The 19,967-nt window shown below is 36.8% G+C and overlaps 1 protein-coding gene across 37 annotated transcripts in view; it reads right to left on the bottom strand.

Annotated features, from left to right (window-relative positions):
* Nucleotides 1-19,967, bottom strand: part of LOC5576237 (dystonin) — a 627,686-nt gene that overhangs the window by 209,820 nt on the left and 397,899 nt on the right. For 24 of the 37 annotated variants that reach the window (XM_021853523.1, XM_021853524.1, XM_021853499.1 and 21 more), the window contains exons 4-8: nucleotides 3,987-4,004; nucleotides 2,983-3,042; nucleotides 2,296-2,385; nucleotides 1,630-1,800; nucleotides 966-1,007 (exon numbers count right to left, since the gene is read on the bottom strand). In XM_021853523.1, coding sequence (XP_021709215.1) covers nucleotides 966-1,007; nucleotides 1,630-1,800; nucleotides 2,296-2,385; nucleotides 2,983-3,042; nucleotides 3,987-4,004 — 381 coding nt within the window. The remainder of the gene's footprint in view (nucleotides 1-965; nucleotides 1,008-1,629; nucleotides 1,801-2,295; nucleotides 2,386-2,982; nucleotides 3,043-3,986; nucleotides 4,005-19,967) is intronic. The other 13 variants (XM_021853529.1, XM_021853522.1, XM_021853521.1 and 10 more) reach the window with 3 other exon arrangements.

Genomic DNA, 19,967 nt, shown 5'->3' on the forward strand with positions numbered 1-19,967 from the left:
TCAAATGCTGTTCTTTTTAGTTGTTTTGCAATTTTTTTTCCGCAAAGATACACTGTTCATGTTTCAGAAATTATTCAACTAAACTAATTCGTGTCAAACGTTTCTCAGACCAGCTATGTAAGTAGTGAAAATTGCATAAAATTGTATGCGAAGGATTTTAACAACATAGACTAAATAACACGGATCGATCAGTTGCGTTGTTTTATACTTGTTATAATATTACAAAGATATAAACATTACTTGGAGCAATATTTACGATGCGAGTGAAGTACTGTAGAAGTGACGCTAAATTTTAATTAATTTTGCGCTGCAGCTGTGCAGTGCTAGTAGTCCAATCCTCTTGATGTAAATAATGTGAAATTTGACTATACAATATTTCATGCTATAAGTGCAAATAATATGAGTATATGCAAGATACAAAAATGACAAATATCGAAAATTTCGGTAGGCTTGAGGTGAAGATGCATCGAAGCCAAACCTCAAATTTTCAAGAGCATAAACCTCGAGAACCAGCCAGCGGTTTGAGCTGAAAACTCAATCGATTGGTCACACGCTGGTGGTGACCAATCGATTAAATTTTCAACTGGAATGGCTGTTTGGGTCTCTAGATTTGCACTCTTGAAAATTTGAGGTTTGGCTTCAATGCATCTTCACAAATATGTCGATCAATTGATATCAAGGTTGAAAACGAATTACAAAAAATGATTCTGGGGAATGGTTTTCTGGCAAATGGTCCATTCTGGGGAATGGCTTTCTGGCGAATGGTACATTCTGGGGAATGGTTTTCTGGCAAAAATCATTCTGGCAAATTGATTCTGGCAAATGGTTTTCTGGCAAATGTCATACAATCGAACAAACAACAGCAACTTAAGCGCAAAAATTATGACCGCATCGCTCGAATTTTGCGTGCGTGCGTGAATATGAATCGGTCGATATGAGGGAGCAGAGACAGAAGGCCGACTTACCTGTCGCCTCCACGGATCGGTTAAATTGTGCTTTCGATTCAGCTGAGTTTCAGTGTTATTGGGCGGTTTATTGGTTGATTGGTCAGGCCATTGGTCGTTGTAGGAGGAGTTCGAAGTCGGTAAATTAGTTGTTGTTCGTCCACGGTTTCGGGCAGATTTCGGAGCGTGGAACATAACAAGTTAACGTGACAGAAACGGAAACGGTGAACTCGAACGGTTATTGGTATTTTATGGAAATTTTTTAGTTGGAATGTGATGAACATTGGCGGTGGAATTGCGTAATTTTTGGTGAGAGAAGATAGAGGAACGGCAACGAGAAAATTTTGCTTGAAAATTAAATTTGAAATGTGATAACCAAACAAGTCTGCCATTCGAAATTTGGAGCAATTCTAAAGAGGCGAATGTCACTTCAAATAAATTTCGGAGAAACGGCCAATGATAAAAACATATTTGAATCAGTGGCATTCAAAACCCCCTCTAGACCAATTGAATTCTGCTAAGTAGAAAGAAACAACCGTACAAACACTACGTAAAACACAAGCACTACTTGGAATCTGAGGAACGGAAATTCACAAAAGCCTCTTATTTGTTTCAAACGATGGAGATCCAATTGGGATGATATAAGGGTCAGAGGTAACAGAGCAGGGCAACGTGAACGACTTACCTGGAAGTGCAGGATGATGGTCCATATCAGACCGAGGGTGAGCTTTGGATTTCCGTCGACGATGTCCTCCGCCCGAATGTTGACCAGTTTGATTTTTTTGTAGCGCAGGAAATCCAGCGCCATCTGTGCGTTCTGCAGCATGTGGAAGCGCATTTTTCCCTTCTCTCTTGGCTGGAATATGAGAAGAAACGGGTTATAATAAAACATGGATATTACTTTGGGTTGAATCTGTTTTACTTCTATTTTCTATCTTCCTATCTTCCCATTTCCCTATATTCCTATCTTCCTATCTTCCTATCTTCTTATCTTCCTATCTTCTTATCTTCCTATCTTCCTATATTCCTATCTTTCTATATTCCTATCTTCCTATCTTCCTATCTACCTATTTTCCTATCTTCCTATCTACATATCTTCCTATCTTCCTATCTTCCTATCTTCCTATCTTCCTATCTTCCTATCTTCCAATCTTCCAATCTTTCTATCTTACTATCTTCCTATCTTCCTATCTTCCTATCTTCCTATTTTCCTATCTTCCTATCTTCCTATCTTCTATCTTCCTTTCTTCTTTTTTTTATTTTCTATCTTCTATCTATCAAAACATCTTAAAATTCAGAAAAACAGTTTTAAACAACAATGCTAATTTGACAGGCAAAACTCAATACTTACAAGATGTTCGCCAGATAATACTTCCAAGAGAGAAAGAAGGTTGTGTCCATCGCGCAGATCTTCGAACAGATCGTCTACCCTTCGGGAGGCCTGCGGAAAAAAGGTGCGAGAAAATATCATTAGTTTTCGTTTGGATACAATTGTAGATTGTGCAGCAACACAGTAAAGTGGTAAACGCGTAGAAGCTGCTCTACTGTGACTTCTGTCTTACTGTGAAGGGGGGAAACAAAAATCATCGCAAATATAAATGGAATCGGTTATCGCATGCATCGGATCGCGTAGCTTTCGTGGGCTTCTCCAAGTCACGTTGGACCCGGAACTTTCGCGTCCCATCTTTGATAGACCCAGACATCACTCCAGGTTGGTAGCGTGAGAATGCCCCAGACGCCGAGGGCCTCAATGAAGGCGAACATAAATGAATTATTCAAATCACACGCAAATGAACGAAACGAAACAAGAAACGATTTGAAGCTTCCGAAGGCTTTGGGGAAAACGTTCAGACCGGTGACTACTGAAGCGGTAGAAATCAAAAGGAAAGCGCAATACAGAAGACTGAAGAGAGTAGAAGGATAGTGGTAGCGGGAAGAGTCACTCAAAAACGACTAAACTGAAAGATCTACAAAACGACAACAGTAAAACAGACAATTTAAAAGTGGAAATAGAATTCAATCTTCTCCGAAAACTTACAGCTGGCGGACAACAGGGTATTCCATTGATGATAACACATACATGTAAGTGGGTGTAGGTCTGTAAGAATAGTTTTTTTTTTAATTTAGGCAGCGATTGATGTTACGACTAATTATTACTAGATGTTGAAAAAATGGGGAAAACACTATCTTTAGTAAATAATAATGAATCTTTTACTGCATTTGAAGCATATTTATGAATGAGGGTCGTTCCATCAAGTGTCCCCAACCCTTTACAATTTCTCTAAAACAACAAAAAAAAACTGTTTTTTGGAGCCATCTTAAGTTTAAACTTTTAGAATTGATTTACTAAGCTCAAAAATAGTTATATCAAAAATGTGTTCGGCAAAGTTATTCATATTAAAACTTTCGTAAAGTTTACTGAACAATGCAACTACAAATTTCCGCAAACAAAAAAAAATGATTCGAAATGTAATCCTCAATGAGGACCACCTTATCTAACTTTTTTCTAAAAAGGCGTACAATATGGTATTCAATTAAAAATTGTGGATTTCTGTTTTCTATAATAATGTTGCTGCATTTTTCTCTAAGTCTTATTTTTACTTAGATAAATATAAAAAATTAAGAAAATTGTAGGTTTTTGTCAAATTTTCAGTCACATAGGGTGGTCCAATAGACAAAACTAGTTTTTTTTGCATGTGTAAAATATAAGAACATTAGGCTAAAAATTGGTCAAAGTTCGTGCTGATCTATTACACGTTTTGTGGACACTTGAGGGGGAATGGCTCGTTCAGATATGATTTTTCAATCATAAACAAATGAAACATCACAAAGGCATTTGGTAAGAATAATTGGAAAGCAAATCTGATAATGAAATGGCATTCTAATGCAAATAATAACTTGTAAGAAAATCAGGCCAAGTGATAAAACGAAAAATCAACATGTGACGCAATACCAGTCTAAATTAAAAGTAAAAGCATGTCAAGCTTTAATCAATATCGATGAAAAACGCAAACGCTACAGAGGAAGCACAAATTAGCATACCTTGAGGTACTTCCAATGCTGGTGATTGTCAGTGATTTTCGATTTCGCGACAACAGACAACGGCACCGGCATTCGTCGTTTTAATCACCGCCAGCCGGGAAGGGTAGGCATGTAAGTAATGACCATAATTATAGTTAATTAACATGACAATTATGTAAGTCTCGCGAGTCGGCTCTGTTTTTGTCTGCTTCTGCTCGAAAAAAAAGGCAGGAGGAGGTGTAAATCGGATAAACTCAGAGTAGGCTCGGGAACAATAAAATTAAACAAAAAAAGAAACTGCTGAAGAAAGAATTAAACCCGAGGGACGAATGACGACGCGACACTTGCCAGCAAGGAATCTCAACAGGCCACCGGTGATGGCAACCCGATTATTGGATTATAACAGAATTGAAATAGATTTTGTTTTTTAAATGGCACGTTTTTTTGTTACAAAATATGTCTTAATTTGATTTGGTTGAAATGACAAACAATATAATAAGATTTATCCATACATTCAAATCAAAACAATACACAAACTATGTGTTTGACCGTCTGTTACCATTGTAAAAGCATTAAATTCATTGTTGTTATAGTATTTAGACCTATTTTGTTACCTATAAACAGCATAGCTTATCGTTTTTTCAAAGATATGTGTGAGAAAAAAAGCAGTATTTGTACAAGGCATATATATGTGCTATTACCCTACTTATATTTTACTCACACCACTCTGTAGATATGATTCAATAAACAGTTGCTATTAAGTCTCCGCCATGGCTGGACGACCAGAAAATCGGTTGTTTTTATTTTCACCTAAAATCACACAACGTAGGAAATAGAGTTTTGCCCAATGTCCGATCAAGCATTTGTATTCTTACAATATGTACGTTTTATCGTGATAACCTCATATACCATACAATTAATTGTTCAAAACTTTATATTAAAATGTTTTTTACAATATACTGTATTGTATGTTTAATGTTTTAAATATTACTGCTACAATACGTTATATTGTATGTTTACAAAAAATATATCCGGACAGAGTGTTCCTATGAATTATGAAAAATAAATGTCATTTATAACAAATTTTGATACAATTGAGTTATATTTATGTTGTAATCCACAGCTCGGAAAACGATGACTCTGGCGCACAGCAACGCCACAAATGCGCCCCAGACAAAATGCCCAAAACGGGTTCTGCGTGCATTGATTAAAATAAATTGCCACATTCGGCAACCACATGGGCCACCCTGGTCGGTCTGAAAACCAGAAACCAGCTACGCACGCAGCATTGCATCGGTAGCTATCACCGATACTGGGGCCCATATTATTGGTGACAAGTCATTCGGTCGGTGGCGAGAATCGCAGCACCGAGAGCTACACTTAATTAAATTAAAACCAGCTAATGACCAAAAGTGGAGCACAGTAGTTTTCGGAGTCTCTGCTCCACTGAACGTTGCGTGGAGTGGTCTGCCGAAGTGGTTGCGTTTTGAGGTTGAAGTGTATAATCAATGACAACTCGAAGTCAGCCTCAGTCGGCGAATGGGTTCAGGGTAGTGGCGGAATTTGCATTTCGCGTCTTTGAGTTTATGCATGTATATTGAACAAATATATGGCATACAATATTTTATCATTCCAAGCAATTTGTAAATTCAATTCATTACAGATTGCCGTAGCTTGAAAAAATCCATGCATTTTCAATATTGAACAACAAATATGTAACGATTATTCGATGAACCGCTGAATTACATGTTTACTTGCACAATGGCAAGCTTTAGGCTATTCCAGCCTTATGAATTACAGTGTTTTAAATGCATTGACGTTTATATGTGTCAAATCTACTAATCTGCATCTCCACAAAGTTTACTGGGAGGGGTGTTTGTTAATGGGGAGGATCGTTGGGTCATAGCAATTAGACCATGATAAACAATTATTTGTGAGAATAAACATGCTTATGAATATAATATTTTCAATTGATATGAAAAAAATCCAAAAAGAAGAAAATAATGTCAACACTTGAAGTGACGAACCATTCATAGTTTGTTGAAAATTTTATATATACGTCTCATCCTTGTAACGATCAAACATATTTTACTGATTTGAAAAAAAAAAAAGTATGAAACGAGCTCACCAATTGATCGTTTATCCTTGATTGATACATACTAACTGAGAAACACGATTCTTTTTTCGGACTCGCACCACGCGAACCGAACACGATTGGTCTTGATTCCGTTGCTCACCCTGCAGGACCATGCCATGGAATCGAAAGACCACACACTACTCTGTTTGCGCGAACTGTGTAATACGTGCACGAACTACTAGCAAACATTTTGTAGGAACATATTTGTGCATTCAAACATGTTGGTTCGTCGAACTTGCGTTGCATAGCAACCGTAGAAAGTTGTGTAGTATGGAAGGGAAGCAAATTACTCATTCGTGGATTTTACCACATATTTATCCAAGGTAATCTTTACAGTGATCCATACAACGAATTGGCCAGAGATTCCTGCACGAAGAAGTTTTGACAACCAAATTTTCTAGACTGGATCAGATGGGGCTCCAGGAGTACCTTCAGCAATATCCCCAGAAATTCTGCCGGGAGTTCCTCCAAGGATTTTTCAAAGGAATATTCCAGGGATTCCTCCAGAAATATCTCTACAGGGATTCCTCTAGAGATTTCGTAACGAGTTTCTCAAAGAGTTCCAAAAGGAATACCTGCAATGATTTCTCCATAGAATCCTTCGGTAACATTTTTAATAAGATTCCTCCTGGAATATCTTCAAGAATTTTTCCATGAACTTTTTCAGGGATTTTCCCAGAGATTCTTTCAGGTACTTTCAAGCGATTTCTCATGATGTTTCTTCAAAGACTCGTCCAGAAATTCTTCCAAAGACTTCTCCAAGCATTTCTCCAGAAAAATATCTAGAGGGATTCTTGCAGATATGTCTCTAAGAATTACTCTAGAGATTCCTCCAGGAACTTTTCCTGGGATTCTACAAATAATTACTTCACGAATTCCTAAAGGGATTCCTCAAAAAAGTTTTCTCCAGCAACTATCCTAGAGATAGCTTTAGCAATATCGCTACAAGGATTTTTTACAGCTAAACAACTATTTTTAAAAATCCTCCAGGGATTTACCTAGAAGTTTATCTAGAGAGTTGTTCCAGGCCTCAAAAAATACCTACGGGATGTTTCCAGGAATTCCTCTAGAAAATCTTCCAGAAATTCTGTAGGCGACGAGCGCTCCCAACCCCAAGGATGTTATTTGATCGTAGTCACCATTGTAGCTAAGACTACACGAGTCAACAACGACGTTAGCAACAGCCACACGACAGATGGGCTCCGAAGTCTCTAGAAGAAAACCGGAGTGCTATAAAAGGAGGCATCCCAACTCAAGCAAGTCAGTCTCAATCCGGAAGCCAACAAGTGAACATCTAAGCAACTAATTGTAAATAAAGTTTAGTATTAGCAGCAGTATAGTGTGTTGTGTGTTCCTGTATTCCCTGCCCTGGAATTGGTCCTAGTTTTCCCTTTCCACCAGTTCATCGCTCCGCCTACAAACGTTGGGTTCATGGCCGAGCCCAAACAAATTCCATCATGAATTTCTCCAGAAATGTCATCAAAAATAATTCAGGGATTCCTTCAAGAATTTTTTTACAAACTCCTTCCATGAAGAAATTTTTAGAGACATCCGTAGACAAATTCATAGAGAAATGCTTGGAAGAATTCCAGGAGCAAACCTAAGAGGAACCTATAGAAAAATATTAAGAAAGCCCTGTTTGGTTTTATGGAGGAATCCCTAGAGGAAAATCTTTGAGAATTCTTGGAAGAATCTTATTTTTAAATCTGCGGAAAAATTCTTAGAGAAATTCTTGCCGGAGATTTTAGAGGAATACCAGGGATAACCTCTAGAGGAATTCCTGAAAAAAGAATCTTAGAACAACTTCTGGAGAAACCATAAAAAGGTTTTCTAGAGTTATCTGGAGAAAATGCCTGGGGTATCCTTGAAAAAATATCTGGAAGAATTATTGTAGAGATTCTTGTGGAGAAATCTCTGTCTATATTTTTCTTGAAAAATCCCTGGAATAATCCTTGGACGAATTGCCAAAATTATGGAGAAATACCTGGAATAATCTTTGAATTTTTTCTGGAGAAATCATCGGAGGAGTGTGTGGAAGAACTATTTAGCGAAATCCTTGAAGTAATGGAATGTCTAGAGCGAGCTGGTCTAGAAAATACTGTTGTGATTAAAAGTTCTTCCTAAGGAAACTAATTAAGATTTTTTTTGAGAAATTTCATGTAAAATTCTTTGAAGAATCCTTGGAGAAATAGATATTGTAGAGATTTTGAGAATGTTATGAATAATAAAACGACCTACTGGGTGGTTTGTCGTTAGCCGAGTCATCTAATCAAAAATGAAATCCCTGGAGTTTTTTTTTTTGTGAAAGTCCTCAATAAATTTCTGGAGAAACATTTGAAGTGATCTGAAAGAGTTCATGAAAAAATCCCTGCAGGAATTATTCAGGGATAATTTCGGAGAATTACTGAACAATGCCAAATTGGAACAGCATCTGAAGAGCTCCTAAAACACTCCCTAAAAATATTAAATTATTAAATTAAGCCTCTTTCGGATAGATGTGATCAACATTTCACACATACACTATCGTGACGACATAAATAATATCCCTCTCGTTTTGACATATAGATGTACAAGCAAATAAGAGGACCTCAAAAGATTTCTGCAACAGATTAGAAACTACTGCCCTTAAATCAAGATTGCTGTTGAACGCATTTTGCGTCAAAGTTGTTAGGTATATACCTACATTTCTTAATGAACAAAAAAAAAAGGCAAACAGGAATAAAAAAAACCATAAACCAAGATATAGGAGTTTGATTCCTCTTAGATTCTAATCAGAAACTTTTTTTGTCGTCTTAGGCGTACTTGATAAGCTGTGAAATGTGTAAAAATCAGAGCGTTAAGTTAATCATGATTAAAAATTTGATGATCAAATGATAATTCATGCAGAATGCTTCTCCATTGGGATATTTTCTTTAATCATGGGTAAAGCTAATTGCTTTCAACTGCATGACACATTCGCAGTTGAAGTATACATTCGTTCAGGGCATCTCCAAAGTCATTTAATCACTATTTTTATGGTTAATCAATGATTAATGTTTAATCATTCATTGGCTAATGATTAAACGCTCAAAATATGAACTAAACGCCTTGAAATAAACAACCAATAGGTTATACACTAGAGTATGATGAATATGTCTCATGGTTAATGATAAATCTATAAAAATAAAAATTGAATAGTGCTTATATGTCACGAAATAACTTAAGAACGAGTCAAAAGTTTTACCTGATTCTTTCACAGTTATGATTTTGAAGTGCTCCGACGTGATTGAGTGTATAAAAAGTAGAAAGATTTCACGGAAAAATTAAGCAAAACGGGAGTCGATTTTTTTAGTACAATTTTGTTTCACATTATCGAACAGCCTACTGCGGAACAAAACAAGGTTTGTCGGGTCCACTAGTTCTACATGAAAAACTTTAGAACTCTTTTAAAGCAAATTAATCACAATTTTTAATCACAAATTTTGATATTGAAACAATGTTGGCTAAGCAGTATAGTCAAGATAGCTTGACTAGAAAACCGTTGTGATTGAACCCTTGAAAAAGGTCCCAAACAGACCGAAACGGCGAGAAAAATCAATAACTAGCGTTTTTGATTCTCTAAATACTGCTTAGCCAACATTGGTTCAATAAAATACCGTCAGTCTAAGAACATCAAAAAATCACAAATTGTTAGCAAATCAAACCTGTAGCTTTCCGAACAATAGAGTTATAGTAAAAAATGTAAATTTCTCTAAAATATCTCGTTTTTATGATAATTTACGTATTTCTTCCCATTATGTAAACGTAGCAGGCGACGCATTCCGCGCAAACTCGGGCAGATGTTGCAAGCACCCACTCATATTTCAATGATTAATCATCCAAACAAAAATAATCATTTTTAAACATTTTTTTTTTTCAGTGTGTGCCACAAATGATACAATTTTTATATGGAATTCGCGATAATTTGAATTGAACTGGTTAGACAAAATTGATTAGCTTATTGAGCTTCATTGAATTTCGAGATGATTGTGTCCTTCAACAACTAAACAAGTTTTTGAAAATGACACGCTAAAAAAATGCATTTAAGGCAAGAAAAAGTTTTTGTTATAAAAACTTGTTTTCCTTAAAAGTGCCCATCTCGCGATGTATGATTGGTTGGTAGTAAACATAATTACCTCTCTTGAGACAAAACTTCAATCAATTAAAAAATTATTATTATTTTTTTGAATCGACTTTAGATTTTGATAAATTTTTTTTTCCAGTGTAGGCTACAAATTAGATTATCTACAAGTTGTCCATACAATACTTTTTTGTAGGATTTGCCATTTTTCGAAAACTTTATTTTGAAAAATAAATCTGGTAAAACATTTTGGTTCTTTTCAAATGATAGTCTAGCTATTTTTATGAAAAACTAAGTAGATATGAAACGTGGCTCATTTCATCACGGTTTACTTTTCCAGAAAATTTCATTGAAATCGGAGAGGGTGCTGCCTGTTCTGAATACTATTTGGTGATAAAAGCGACAGGACAAGTAAGGTAACATTAGGCAAAGAAAAGTCATTAAAATTATATACCCTTAATTTTGTGAAAACAATGTTGTCGTAGACAAACATCCATCATATATCATACATTTAATTTTTAAATATTTATCTCTTGGCGATCAGTTATTTTATGCCATTTGTATAGCTTGTATAGCTAGTTGTTAACAAAATGTTAATAAAATCTTAAATTTGTTTTACCAAATTACGATGATAGTTTTGTCTAATAACACAGAACACCTAGATATAAGAAATAAATGTAATGTTTGGAATGATACTAATAAAAAATAATAAATAAACTCAAAAAGCATGTAACAAGATTTAGAATCGGTTAAGTATTCATGAAATTATTGGCAAGCAGAGATGATTTTTATTGTTAAAAGAGGAAAAAATTGAAGAAAACTACTTTTAACTAACATTAATTTTGATTTTAGAAAACTTCCATATTCTACAAACTTTTCATAAATTTTAGTTTTTAGAGAACGATGCTAAGAGTTTAAAAATTAGTTAGAAAACAACAAAGTTAGAAGATTTCACTGAAGGTCATATTTCATAACTTCAAAATTCACCTTCAAGTCGCTTGCGTTACCTCTCTCTTCATATTTTTGGCTCAAAATTTGATGTATTTTTTTTTAAGTGATTTGAGTTCAGAAAAGCACACCAATGTTTGGTTTTGAAAACTTTCGAAAAATAAGCCGCACCCTAATGTACACATTCATGTATGTACAATGAATTTGTCTTCTAAATTTAAAAAACAAAACAATTATACAAATGCATAATAAATAGTTTGGCTTACATAATTTTGAAATCGAGTGATGGAGTATCTTAGATATTGAATGCTTTCAAGCGCCACCCAACGAAAATATTCCCAGCATATTTGTCTGGGTATGTCTTGACTTTTCAAGCATCTTTTCTGGAGATAGTCATTCTAGTTCATTTACATCAATTTAAAATGCTTCCCAAGGATTTTCGAGCATGAATGTACTATATCAACAGCTAGTACACATACCCTAACTATTATAGTCAGCTTCAAAGACAGAATCCACCTTGAACCGATACGCAATTTTAGGCATCGCAGACAACGTCGTCGGACCAAACATAGCAAATAAAAGAAAGCTTGCAAATTCCACCAGTCAAAGCAAACAACCTAGCCTACCACTGCCAGTAATGAGACATTGCAGCCTTCCGACACAACCAATCCGTCACCTTACACACTATCGCCTTTCTCTCCCGGCCAGATTAAACTCGGTAGAACTCTAGTGGAACTAAAGCAAATGTGTACCGCGTTGCGTAGAGGACCCGATTTGGAAGGCATAACAAAATTGGGACGTAGAATATTGGAATTTCTTGTCCGTAGATGTATGTAGATAGCCACCATCGTAGCTTGAGTATTGCTCTGCATGCGGTTCCACTGGATAGAAAGGTCAATTTTTATTATCATTTTGAATTCATAATACCGTTGTATGGAGGGTCAAAAGAGAGCAGAGACACTTACGCGAAACCCGCGAGAAAAAGGAGAATCTCCTTCCAACAACATCAATATAATCCAGCAAATTTAGTAATGAGAATCGCAGTGCTTATCCAACATTACACGAGATGGTCTGTTCTAAAAGGACGCGTAAACCAATTTCGGTATAATTGAATTATTCCATCTTGATCGGGAAGGAACACCTCAATCAGCACATTCGTTGTCTAGTCTGTAGAGTGCGGAACAGCAAACGTATACCGACTTAGCGTCCGTAAAGGGCAACGTACTCGGTTCGGTCGCGCGAGCTCTCAAACTTTCAAGTCTCGTGACTCGTGTGTGACTTGGTGGAGGAATGCTACGGCAATCCCGGTAATGTACACGAGGAACGGTAGTAGGACTAGTAGGTGGTGTCGAGGTCAAATAAGCGGTAACTAACCGATTTGGAGTGGCTGCCTTCCGCTACCATCCCCCAAACCTATAAATGGTCTTCTACATGGCATTATGTCCCCACTTGGACAGAGTCTGATTCTCAGCTTCTATTCTAAAAATATTTCCACAGCTGTTAGCTAAGTTTGTCTTTGGTAAAGTTGTCATTTTTGCATTCGGGTATCCTGTGGCAGGTACGATGTTACTCCATGACCAGGGAATTCAAGGAAATTTCCATTACGAAAAAATCCTGGATCGACCGGGTGTCAAACCCAGACACCTTCAGAATGGCTTTGCTTTGTAGCCGTGGCTAAGGGAGGCCCAACAAGAGATGCTATCTATCGGCATTTTATGCACATGTGGTTCCGCTTACGAGCTCTTAGGAGACACCGGAGGTCTACCGAAGAGCAAGAAAGAGCGAGTGGCAGCTATTAGCTCTGCGGCCGATTCCGTCCTGGTCTAATTGAGTGTGGCGTCGATGTCGTTGCTCGTTCGTGCATGATTTATGTTATTTGTTGGCCTCGGCGTTTGAGCTGTGTTATAAATACGTCGGATCAATGCACCAGACCCCAGCCAGATCAGATGGATGCGGTGTTGTTGCCGGGCAGAGACAGAGATACATGACTTACTGAGTGAGATGTAACTCTCTTGAGATAATCTGGGGGGAATTAGAATGTAGATTTACAAGATTTGAGTCAAAAGTGGTTTGTACACAAGCACTGACTAGTGGGAAACTTGTGTACCGTTCCTAATTTGGACCATTAACAAGGATCGTTTGAGAAAAAGTAGATCACGACGACGATGTTTATATGGCTGCAGAGGAGGATTGATTTCGTATGATCACTCAGTGAACAGCTAATTAAATCAATTTGAATATGTATTGTCGTTTTTGAAGGCAATTATGAAGTCGCAGCTTACTAAAACATGCTTGTCTAGTCTATCATCGTAGAAGTCACACTCAAGCTACACAGTTAAAAATAATGAAGATTACACGTCATGTAAACTTCATTTATGCCATGTAAACACAACGTCATGTAAATTTAATTCTGAAATCATGTAAAAATGTGTTATATGTCATGTAATCACTCAGGATTCAGCTGGATTACATGACATATAATTGAAGTTTACATGACATATCATGTAAATATCCATTACATTCCACGCTCCAATTATGTGCATTATATGTCTCAGAAATTTACACGTTTCGTTCGAACTGTGTATTCTTCATTCTGCCATTACATACCAACTCAGCCATTCAATGAAAAACCGATCTAGTGGGTCACCGAATTCCGTGAAAATTTGCTATTTTGTTCCTTATCCGAAATAAGGTTACACGTGTTTTTGGATGTTTTGATTAGAGTGACCATTTCCGAAATAAAATGACCAGAAAAATCGCGATTTTGAAATTTTTTTCATTTTTTTAAGGATTATAACTTTTGAACCGCTTGACCGATATTTAATTTTCTTTGACGAAATGAAAGCTAAAGATTTTGAACTTTCAAGCAAAATATAAAGTTTCACAAAATTTGTTTTTCTTTACATGAAAAAATATCAAACATTTCCGTTTTTTCGTGTTTTGAAGGCCACGGGACCAAAGGGGCTATTACTGTTCCCATTTTTTCTTGAAAGTTCAGAAAATTTTACGTTTTCTGTTAAATTTTCAGCGATGTATGTTTTAAAGTTTTTGAGATATATTTTTTTTAACAAAAAATCAGTCATTATTCACCTACACACTGTAGGTCTCAGCGAATTAGATTTTTTCTTTTTAAAAAAATCATAACTTTTGAACAGCTCAACCGATTTCCAATCTTTTTTTTAAGGAATTCATGAAAAAATATTCTATTCTATTTGTTTTTTATATGAAATCTTAAGCTTTCATTCCATAAAAAAAGATTGGAAAGCTATTAAGCTGTTTAAAAGTTATGATTTTTTGAAATAAAAAATCTAATTCGCTGAGACCTACAGTGTGTGCCGATGAATAATGACTGATTTTTTATTTTCAAAAAAATATATCTCAAAAACTAAAAAAACAAAACATAAAATTTTCTGAACTTTCAAGATAAAATGAGATCAGCAATAGCTTCTTTTGTCCCGAGGCCTTCAAAACACGAAATAACGGAAATGTTTGATTTTTTTTCATGTAAAATAAAACAATTTTTGTTTAATTTTACATTATTCTTGAAAAGTGAAAATCTTTAGCTTTCATTTCGTCCAAGAAAATTGAAAATCGGTCAAGCGGTTCAAAAGTTATAATTTTTTTTAAATAAAAATTTAGCAAAATCGCGATTTTTGTGGTCACTCTATTTCGGAAATGGTCACCCTAATAAGAAAATCCAAAAACACGTGTATCTTTATTTCGAATAAGGAACAAAATAGCAAATTTTCATGGAATTCGATGACCCACTAGATCGGTTTTTCATGGAATGGCTGAACTGGGATAGAGATTGCATTTGTTACTGAAACTTAAATGAAACCAAACTCAAAAAGAGATCCAAACTTTTTTGTTTATCGTAATGATCGACTTGATGGGGCATGTGGGGGAGTTGCATACATCATTTATAGGCGTATAAAACATCAACTTTTTTCGTCATTTGAAACCAACGTTTTTGAAACTTTGAGTGTTTTTGTTGAATCACAGCTTGGTAAATATACTTTTATAGCTGCCTATTTGCCTTTTCAATACACTGGGCAGCAAGTTAATTTGCTTTAAACTGACTTGCGAAAATTTACTCGTAATAATTAAAATGGTTTTGTCATTGGTGACTTATATGCAAACATCGCTCATGGAATAAATCGCAAAGCAATTCCAACAGCATAACTTTATTTCAGGAGTAATTTTCAGGATGTTACTCAATTAAATACAATTATGATTATGATCATGTACCTGATACATTTCAAATATCCCATGAAGCGATTCTCAATCATATCAGCTCCACTTTCCATTATTTACGAGCCAACAGGAATGCATATGAAACATACATCGAAAGTAATCTTGATGTTAACATTTCTTTGCAAACAAAACTTGATTTTGACAATGCTCTCGAAACTTCAAATAATTCCATTGTTGAAGCAAGGGGCATTGCAATACCAAAATGTGAAGTACAATTCAAATCCCTGATTATAGACGATGATCTTAAACTCTTGATCTGTCTTAAAATCGTGGAAAGAAGGCAATTTCGACGCACTCCCGATCCTGCTGTCTACGAATATGGTGATCTATGATCATTAGAAACCATTTTTGATTGAGTGGTAAGCACGAAGATACTCTATGCCTCGAAATGTCCAAGTTCCAGCGGGATTCGAGCCCACTACCCTCAGCTTGGTTAACCGCTACATCTATTTGGGCTCACCTTCTTAATCCGGATAAATCTACTTAGAAAACTCGTCTCCTCATCCGACTCCAACCAACAGTGCATACGAAACCACATTTGCTAACCATGAAATTGAATGATTCAGAAAGTGAAAATGACTGATCACCGATGACGGGGCGCGCAAGACGAGGGCTGCCAATAATCCACCGTTCCAGTGGAGGGGCACTTCGAACCAAAATAGGGCAATAGAGCTCCGGCCTGCATGCATCACGTTCGGTTCGGTCCAGATCGAGATGAGTAATTAATATCTATCTAAGTTGTGAGCGCTTTTGTAGATGAGGATTAGGGCGATTCAATTTGCAAAAAAGTTTGATGATTCCGTCTCTCATATCTTTCTTACAAATCTTATGATAAAAATAGAGGTAATAAATACAATTTGCTGAAGAAAAAATTACTTCGAGCAAATTTTGTTAGAAGTTTCTGCAGAAACTATTAGACTAATCCCATAAGCAGCTTAATAATAGCAATCAAGTTGATCAATATCTCTTCTCTCATCCATCGGATTGATTGTTCTCAGAAAAATTCTTTATTTTAATTCCAGAAATCATTTTTCACATTCACAAAGTGTTCGCAACATTTTTTTAATTTTTCCACAGTGATTGCCATATAAACATACATCGTCTTTGGGCCACCTGTAAGTCACCACCGATAATTCTAAAAAAAATCACAGAACACTATTTTTATCGTAAGCATTTTGAACCACTCTAATTGTGATGCTTGTTGAACGTGTTCTGTTGCGGCTTCGTAAATGAATGCATTTCACCCGGTCGACGACGACGCCCCTGTAAACACTAATGGCATTTCCGTTCGAGATGCACTTTGGATCGGGATTGCTCAGCGGCGATGGCGACACCAAGATGCCAAGATTCATTGATCAAATGTGCAACGGGTCCATCGCTATCTGGGAGGTTTTATTGATCACGAGCTCATTTTTCACTTTCAGTTGAAGGACGATGCAGAGCGTTGATCGACGTATCATTCGAAGGGGAAATTGATGATGGCTGGATATGATGTTCAATCGAGTCCAATCGAGCGTTGTAGATTACGATGAATGGAGGTAATCGCGCAAACCAGCGTTTTCAGTCCGGTTCAGACGGAGATGTATGTTCATGGCGTTTGGAAGCATTGATTTCACGCTTTCATAAATTCAATACATCTGGAGCGATTACAGTACTAGACAAAATAAATTAGTTGATCCATTTGCCCACACAAACTTCAAGCTTGTCTACATCGCTTTGGTCTTTAACGATGTCATTCATTTTTTCAATTGCTTCTGGGACCAAAAAATTAATTCCTGTTTAAGAACTTTTACAATGGGATGATCCAACCATGCTTAAGGTGTCTGGGTTCAATTCCCAATCGGTCCAGGATCTTTTCGTAATGGAAATTCCCTTGACTTCCCTGGGCATAGAGTATCACCGTATCTGCCACACGATATACGAATGCGAAAATTGTAACTTTTTTCAACGAAAGCTCTCAGTTAATAAATGTGGAAGTGCTCATAAGAACACTGAGCTGAGAAACAGGCTCTGTCCCAGTGGTGACGAAATACCAAGAAGAAGATGTGTCAAACATTCGAAAGCTTCCCTGGCTACGTTTTTGCGACTGCAAGGGTTGGTAAAGGATGATAAGCTGGATGCCTACTTAAGAGAGCAAAAGAGAACTTTACACCTACCTATACACGAGAAGAATAATGTTGTTATTGGTAATCGCTACATGTGCAACGTTCAAGCATTTTGTTACAAAATATTGGCCTAAAATGATGTTACGATCAATGTTCATTTATTGCTTTTGAACATCACCTTAGACTACCATATGATTCCTTGGCCATTCTACAGCAGGTTAAAAGTATCCCAAAGGAAGTGGTGAAATGTGAAATCAATTAGAATCATCCCAATGTGGATATCAAGCTTTAGGAGGTTCAAGTCGATTACTTTGGGGAGATTTTATGTTCAACTGATCAATCTGCTAATTGCAAGAATTTTTATAAATTTCTCATACGAAATCTTAATGTTATTGACAAAAAGTCACTTTTGATTGCTTCAAAACAATCCGCACAAAAAAAATAAAAAAAATATGGTCAACATTATTGCCAGTTGCTAGATTCCCGTAGTGAATCCTTCGACTACAGACAAACCCGCAGTTTATAAATCCCAGTTGACGGCAGCTGTCATTCGGTTTCATTCGGCTTTAGTGCACCGCCATCAACCACATCCGGTAGCATTGTTTAGTTTCTCAGAATGCATCCATCTTGACTTGGCGGTTATAGAAAATTTGATTGGTAGCCCTCTGAAACAGTAAGCCCGCTTCGTTCACGAGTAACATGAATACTGATCACTGTTCGTTCGTGCTGCAGTTGCTCGATCGTGCGCTTGCTGCCGTGCATTGTTTGGTAAACAATTCGAGAACCTCAAGATCTTCTGCACCTGCCCTTGGATGGAACGAATTAGATTGTTTGCTTTTCAGTGAATCTTGGAATGCTGATTCATTATTCTATGACGGAATGGAATCCTAGCTTTTGCTACTTCCTAATGGTCAACTAATGTGATGTTAGGTCACGTTACACATCTCAATTTAATACAAAGTAAGTTTTCAACAAGGGGTAAGCGCATATTCGTTTAAAGAACGCTCTGATTTTATTGCCCATAAAACAAATTGTTTCAGATTTCTGGCTGAACCGGGCAAGCTATTACTCAGTTTAGCGAGTAGCATATCAGAGAAATCTATCGAGTTTCGGAGCTTCTATGATTCTTCGTTAGTTCATAAATCAAGCAAATACAAATGTGCTAATTGATTTTTTACCAACCTTCAGCCGCTGATCAAGCTGGCTGACAGCTGGTGGAGGATGAGCGCTTCTCTGAAAAGCGTGGACACTCCCACGTCGACGCGCCGCATGATAGCCCCGCAGTCATGCAGTCGGTTGATTTAATTAAACTTTGACGCTTAGAGATGGTCTTCGTCATAATCCAATCAAAATTGCTCACTGCGGTAGGTCCAAATCATCCGAAGCGACGACTACGGCGACGTTCCAGCAGGTAAATCGTGGAACACATAGACCGGTAATTGCGCTGGATGTGTGCCTCCGGGCGATCAAGTGATTTGTATGATCTATCGCCGTCAACAATGGGTCGACTTTAGGAGTTTCAAAGCAAATCTCCACGCTTCGTTATGGAGTTTGTGGCACAGCCGCTCTATCAATGGTACGATCGTGGACTTGTAACGCGCGAATTTCTACAAGCATACCATAGGCCAGCGTTTCCCAAGCGGTGCTCCGCGGGTCCCTAGGGGAACGTATGCCTTCTCAGGAACGCCGCAAAGCCATTTCATATAAGTGATGTTTTTCAGGATTGTAGTACCCACACATACAATATGTATATTAATATTAATATATTTGTACAATGTGAAATATTCGTTTTTTATTGAAGGTACTTTTATAAAGAAATCTTTCTTGTTTTTTTAATTCTTCGGAATGCATACTTCAGTGTAGGATAGTAGGCCGTTTAATGACAGGTTTGCGTGATGAAAAACAGCCTATTACGATGAGAAATTGCAAATACAGTAATGACTCGATTTTGTCAGCCCCCGATTTTGTCTACCCCCGATTTTATCTACCCCGATTTTAGCACCCTTTTTGACCCGATTTTGTCTACCCCCGATTTTAGCATCCTTTTTTTCCCGATTTTGTCAGCCTAATTTATTTTAATAAGACTAAGCACATCAATACTAGCAATATTGGATGTATAAAGTCAATTATGATCTTGACCGCGTCTGTACAATCATCTAAACAAAACAGTTGCGTAATGAGAAAGCATTGCGTAATGAATTATTACAGCACTGGTTTCAGTTGCGTAATGACTATTCCCTATTCGCCGTTTCATGGCGTGATGAAAAACAGCCTAGTACGATGAGAAATTGCAAAAAGAATATTACGCAACACTTTTTCGTTACCTAACTGTTTTGAGTAGCGTAATTTTCAGATTCTTTTCATAAATTTAATTATGAACGTTGCCGAAGACGCAAAATTTCTATATATTCGCTGTAATGAGATATGGAGCGTTTTGTCTTCAGCACCCCTAAAAGGAA

Source organism: Aedes aegypti, chromosome 3, assembly GCF_002204515.2.
Source record: "Aedes aegypti strain LVP_AGWG chromosome 3, AaegL5.0 Primary Assembly, whole genome shotgun sequence".
In the NCBI taxonomy this organism is placed as follows: Eukaryota; Metazoa; Arthropoda; class Insecta; order Diptera; family Culicidae; genus Aedes; species Aedes aegypti.